A 6,102-nucleotide genomic window follows, 5' to 3' on the forward strand; every position below is an offset into this window, starting at 1 on the left:
GTACCAATGATTCGCTCAGCAGTCCGGACTACCCTCTGTAGTCTTCTGATTTAAATGGAACACTCATCAACCAATGTGTTTTTTTTCAATGCCAAAAACTACAGCGGCTGAAATATACACTACTGTTCAAAAGTTAGAGGTCTGTACTTTTTTATTTATTTTTATTTATTTATTTTCTGTTTTTGAAAGACATCTCTTATGCTGGGAGCATTTTTTTAATCAAAAATACAGTAATATTGTGAAAAATTATTACAGTTTAAACTAGGGCTGCACGATAAATCGCATGCGATATTTAACACGCATCTTGTCAGAAAGCCGGTTCTGTAATCAGCGGTAAATCTCCATCACGTGCGTGCTTTCGGTTTCTTTTTTATATTGCATTTCTATCTTAATAAATTTAAAAAAATTTAATATATTCCTGTGATGGCATTTGTAATGTTATGAACGATTTCTGTAATACATCCTTTCTGAATAAAAGTATCAATTTCTTACTTGACCTCAAAATGAACTGCAGACTGTTTTCTGCCAAATGCTCAGTTGACAACCAATGCTGATAATCTCAAAATGACCAGTCTATCACTAAAATATGATCCCAATAAATGCACACTATCAAGCCACCTCAGATAGAGCCAATACATGACACAACGTCTATAAAATCTTGTTTGAAAGGCATAAATCAATAAGCATAAATCTCTTCCAATATTACAGAAAGCCAAAACACATATCCAACACAGACTGTTAATAATATTACAAACCAGAGAAGACTCTTCCAATAAAAATCCACCTAATGAAAGGACTTTAAAAATCACCAAGAAACAATCAGAAAACGAGCGTCCTTCAAAGCATAAAAAAGAGCTAAAGAGGGAATTTTAAAAGCTCCCTCGTCTTGTTCTGGCATCTCTAGGTCAGCTCATTAAAACAGATGGGGGTTCAGCAGTAAGTTCAGCATGAGGATGTGTAATCAAAGCCATACGTTTCAGAGCAGCATCTGCCATATTATTAAAAACAAGACCACAGGAACATCAGCAACAATAATGCACAGAGGAAGAAAAAAAAAAAAAAACACTATCCTTCCTAACTCTTTGAAGCCGAGGAGCAAAATGCCACATCTGTCCTGAGTGAGTCCATCAGTTTAAAACGAGTCTAAAAACTCCAACAGCTGGTGCTAAAAGTCGATTCTTTCCCACAGTGAACCTTTCTCAAACCAGCCCATAAAGGAATAATATACGACAGCACGCTTAAACAACATACCTGCAGTTGGGTGGAGGATCCAGAGTGATTTCTGCAAGCTCTTTCTGGATTCTGCGAGGGAGAGAAGAGAGAAAGGGAGAGATGGAGAGAAAGCTGTGAGAATTGCAAGCAGCCAGGGAATTACACTGCCCTCTACCTCTGCTGCATTTACTGCACGGCTGGCTCTCCCTTCAGCACAGCTAACATGGCTGCTTCCTCTTTGTTCTCGGAGGCATAACCCGAATCCCATAACAGGAAAACTTTGCCGTGCTCGTTTCTGCCTTTCCCTCCATTGCCCACCGCTGATCTTCACCTCAGCTCAAAGCCCGCTCCCCTTAGCTCACACCCGGTCCCTCATCGGCGGGTTTAAGTCACTTTAAGCGCAAAAGATTTTATTTTCAAGCTTATATGCAAATGAGGCAGAGGGTGGGAGGGGGGTGTTCTCGGGCATATTTGACAAGAGCTTTAATGCACAGCTCTGGTGCTGTTACTAAAGCATTATCAACAGCGTGTAAAGGAGCCAGGGCAGGATTTTTGACATTTTCTAAGAATAACAGTTTGTTTTTTTGATCTGTCATTCCACCCACACTGAGAAAGTCTATGGTGTTTTAATGAGCACTGATGTGGATTGATTGGTTACTGTTTTTTTTTTTCAGTGCCAATGAAATTTGAGGGTAGAATTGCTGTATTTACTAGTATCCACGAGGCAGATGGATTTGATTCACTTCTCTTGTTCCTCAAATAACTTTACTTAGAAGTTCTGGGATGCCTCAAAAGAACTTTTGCGAAGTAAACATGGTGTGGTTCGTTGAAATTAAATATAAGCCGATCACACGGCTTCTTTGCTCATGCAGTTAAGTAATTATCTAAGCTTAGCGCTTTTATTCTCAAGTACGGAGCACAGATGCTAAACCTGTTAATTGGCACATTGTGAAAATGAACTTGAATGCACAAAATGTGATAAAAAACAGTTAAATGTGTTGACAGAAGATTTGCCAGAATCACAAAAAAAGGGCATTGAATCCTCAAAGGCAAAACAGATCGTTACCTCTTCGCACTGGAGGATAATTTGGCTGTTGTTTTGCTGGACAGTTTGGTGGACTTCTTCTGCTGTTGTGGAGGCGTGGGTTGTTTTCGCTCCTCTTGTTCTTCTGGTTCTGGCACCGGAGGATCTCTCTGATCCGCATCGGAACTACCGCTGCTGGTGCTGGGACTTTCATCATCTGACCGTTGTCTTTCACTGGACATTTTCCACCTTTGTAAATGACAACAAGAGGTTCTGAACCAGGGCTGACTGCGATCACAGGAGTCTCCTGGGGTTTAAGCAAATCTCAAATTTGCTCAGTGGAAACTTCAACCCTAACCTCAACGCCGCCTGGAACCCTAACCCTTACATTTCTAAACACAAAAAGAAGCGAAGAGGGTATGCTGGTAGGGTACGCAAACACAAAGTGACATATCACAGAAACTTCATTTAGAGTATTTCTACAAACAATCAGAATATCATGGCAAGCTTATTTAACACTTATTTCTATATCTATTTTTGTCCATTTCAGCTTTACTATGACTTATTTATTAGATACACTAGTATCTATACCAATTTCTACTAGTAAATGTCGTAAGTGATCACTAGTCAGAATGGCTAATTTATAGTTCAATTAAAATTTAGTGAGATTAAAGATGTTACCAGTATAAGAAGCGATAACAAGTGTGTACCTTTAATGCAATGCATGTCACTTTGGATGAAAACATCCGCCAAATGCAAAAATCTAAATCTACAAGTAACAACTGTCTCTAATAAACAGGCCTTTAAGGAACACACACACTAGTCTCAAACAAATAGGCCTTTAAGGAAAAGTGGAATAGATAGGTGCAACTATTTGAATAGTTCTAAGAAACTAATAAACAGGCCCTAGAAAAACTGGAATAGGTACCACTACCTGCAACTGCTGGAATGCTTGTTGGAAGTGAATAGCTAATATATGAATCACCGATTGCGATTCCCATTGAATTTAATTGCAAAAATACGCTACTAGTTAACAATGGAATAGTTACTACAGGAATGAATGCAAGTAATGAATAAACACTAGTAACTAATGAAGCTACTAATCAGTGTTGGATTACTTACACTGGTAATTAAAAGAAGTACTAGTAAACATAAAAGAGGTATTTGTTAGTTGTAAGGAATAAACGCGAAAACGGCTTGCCATGAGAGCAACAATCAAAATGAATCAACAGTATTTGGACTCTGAAAACACAAGCAAACGTATAGATGATCCGATCCATTTACATCTAACTGTTGTCATGCTAAAGGACAAAACGTCCACGTTTTCTCTCACACACACACACACACACACACACCGACTCAATCCATAAGCGACTGAGCTGATAGTATTTGTAAATAGCGCAGCGGCAACATTGTTGCAACCATTATGACGTTTCACATGGATCCGCGATACATTGTATCAGTTTTGCGCTTAATGTTACAAGCTGCAGCGACCATCACGCGTTCGCAAAACCCTCCTCCGCGAAAAGAGCCTTGAGTTTTTTCGCTTTCCATCTGCTGAATAGGTGCAAGCGGCTGAGCTTATGAGAGTAAACGAGAAAAACACACGGCGGTTCCAGCAGAATCTAGCGCTGAGAAGAAGGAGATTTCAAGAACTGCAAAGGAAAGCAATAATTGCACCTATTCGCAGCATGTCCACCCCCTTCACTTTAGGAGAACAAGGCGATATCGCGAGCGGATTGCGAGGAAAAATCGAGTCGTTTAACGCACGCCGGGGCGACAAGATTCAGAATGGATCTTTTAAAATCCTTTGTAAGAGGTTTGTTATGGTAGGAGGCACTCCAGTATCAGCATGGTGTACCAACTGATGCGTGAAGTCAGTTTCGAGCTCCCCTCTCTTCAGACCTGAAAACACTAAGAAAGGACGATGTTACCCCGCCTATTGTGGACTCTACGAGACCCTTAGAGCTTCTTTTTTACCTTAGACGCGGTCCTGTCCTGATCTGGTGTGGTTAGGAGTGTTAAAAATCCAGTTGAAATGGAGCCGGGAAGACGACGGGCTCCGGCCGAGCTGTGAACATTGGAGAGTAGGAAGGAGAGGAGGCGCTGCAGTTTTACTCGAGGCCGACGGGCGGCGCTGCACAGCGCGTGGACATAAGCGTCTACCGCCTTAGATGGTCCCACACAACCTTTAAACCAACGTGAAATTGAATCACCTCACGATATGCTCCACCTGAGTTGGATTTAAAAACCTCTCACCGTGCGTGTGAAGAAGACATCAGCGGCGTGTCGAGAACGAGGGGATGTTGTGGCGTCGTGAGGAAGTTTTGACATGTTGTTGTTGTGAGGGCTCCATGGTGAGAGCAATCAGCTCACGGAAACTTTGAGCGTGGGTGAGAAGTTTGACTGGAATTCCACTGCAGGTGGGAGTCCCTGTACAGCACTGCATGCCTTCTCTATTGTCTGCTACACTTCATTCTGTACCGCTGTATGCCTCCTCTCCAGTCAATAGTGTGTACTCCTCTATTCTATATGCTGATTTACTTCTTTATCTCTATAGTATATTCTGCATGAGGTCATTATAGTCTAAAGTACATTCTGCTTTCTCTATAGTCAAGTGCTTCACTTCTCTATTGCCATTAGTATATACTGCTCTTTAGTGTATTGTGTGTTGTATGATTTCTTTCCATTGACAAAACAGTATATGACTTCAATGTATAACACTACTATAGTCGTTATTACAGTCTGCTATAGTGTATACTGCATGACTTCTAGTCTAAAGTAAACCGTGCTTTTTAATAATGCATGACTTAGTAGTCTAAATTATGTACTGTCTTGGTTTTCTATAGTCAGTAAAGTGTAATTATCTGTTCTATGTGCTGTTTTCCTTCTCAACAGTATATTCTGTGCAAATTCTATGTAGTAATGAAAAAACATTCTCCTCTGTGATTAATCTACTGTATATGGTCTCCTGCTTCACTTCTTTATTAGTATAATATTAGTATATACGGTTCTATGTTCTATCTGTCATCTATATATTATATTGTATGTTATCTCTATTGTCTATAGTGCTATATAATATATGACTACCATTGAATTGTATAGTCATTAATCTATACTTCTCCATAATATATGCTTACTATATTACATTCTGCTGTATAGAATTTACTTCATGACTTCTAGTCTTTAGTATTTTGATTTATAATACCTAACTCTATACTAGCATGACTTATCTGTAGTTTATAGTAAGCCAACATAGCCTTTTGCATATTGAACAGTTTACTGCTGTATAATACAAAACGTGTTGTAAGACCTCTCTTTATAATACATACTGCTCTGAACCATATACAGTTTGAGGTCTCTATAAGCTGTTGTAGGCCTCTATGTTGTGCTGCTGATTCTCAGCTAGTTGGTCTGGGTCGTTTGAATATAATCTGGATAGAACATAACCAAAAAATCTTAGTAGTGTATAGTGCATAGATTATAGAGTGTTATACTACATTCTGTTTTCCCTCAATGTAATGAATACACTGTACAGTGCATGCTTAATTCAAGTGTATTTCATTCATTATATTTAATCTGTATAGCTATATTTGAGACACTCCACTGTAGTCAGAAGTGTCTGTTTTTTGTAATTAGTGATTTGACATGTTAAGGAACAATTATTTCCCTCTCTGAATTGTTAGTCTTTCCTTCCTCTGACACCATTTAAAAATAGCTCGTTGCATGTGTATTTCTGTACAGTAAGGCCACTCAGGTATCTCCAAAATGCACAGTTTATTCTACATTACTGGTTACCACCCAGAAGGCTTTAGCAAGCTTTAGTTTATTTAGTTTTTGCCCATATAACTTAAAATGTGTACAGG

General features: G+C 39.3%; 1 protein-coding gene across 1 annotated transcript in view; it reads right to left on the minus strand.

The window, feature by feature from the left end:
* LOC107755379 (ubiquitin-conjugating enzyme E2 E3) overlaps nucleotides 1–4,640 on the minus strand; it is a 43,924-nt gene extending 39,284 nt beyond the window's left edge. Inside the window, exons 1-3 of the mRNA XM_016572160.1 lie at nucleotides 4,217–4,640; nucleotides 2,279–2,485; nucleotides 1,252–1,302 (exon numbers count right to left, since the gene is read on the minus strand). Of these exons, the coding sequence (XP_016427646.1) occupies nucleotides 1,252–1,302; nucleotides 2,279–2,478 (251 nt within the window). The 5' untranslated portion in view covers nucleotides 2,479–2,485; nucleotides 4,217–4,640. The remainder of the gene's footprint in view (nucleotides 1–1,251; nucleotides 1,303–2,278; nucleotides 2,486–4,216) is intronic.
* Between the last annotated feature and the right edge of the window lie 1,462 nt (nucleotides 4,641–6,102).

Source organism: Sinocyclocheilus rhinocerous, unplaced genomic scaffold (genome assembly GCF_001515625.1).
Source record: "Sinocyclocheilus rhinocerous isolate Xijiao unplaced genomic scaffold, SAMN03320098_v1.1 scaffold1013, whole genome shotgun sequence".
Taxonomy (NCBI): Eukaryota; Metazoa; Chordata; class Actinopteri; order Cypriniformes; family Cyprinidae; genus Sinocyclocheilus; species Sinocyclocheilus rhinocerous.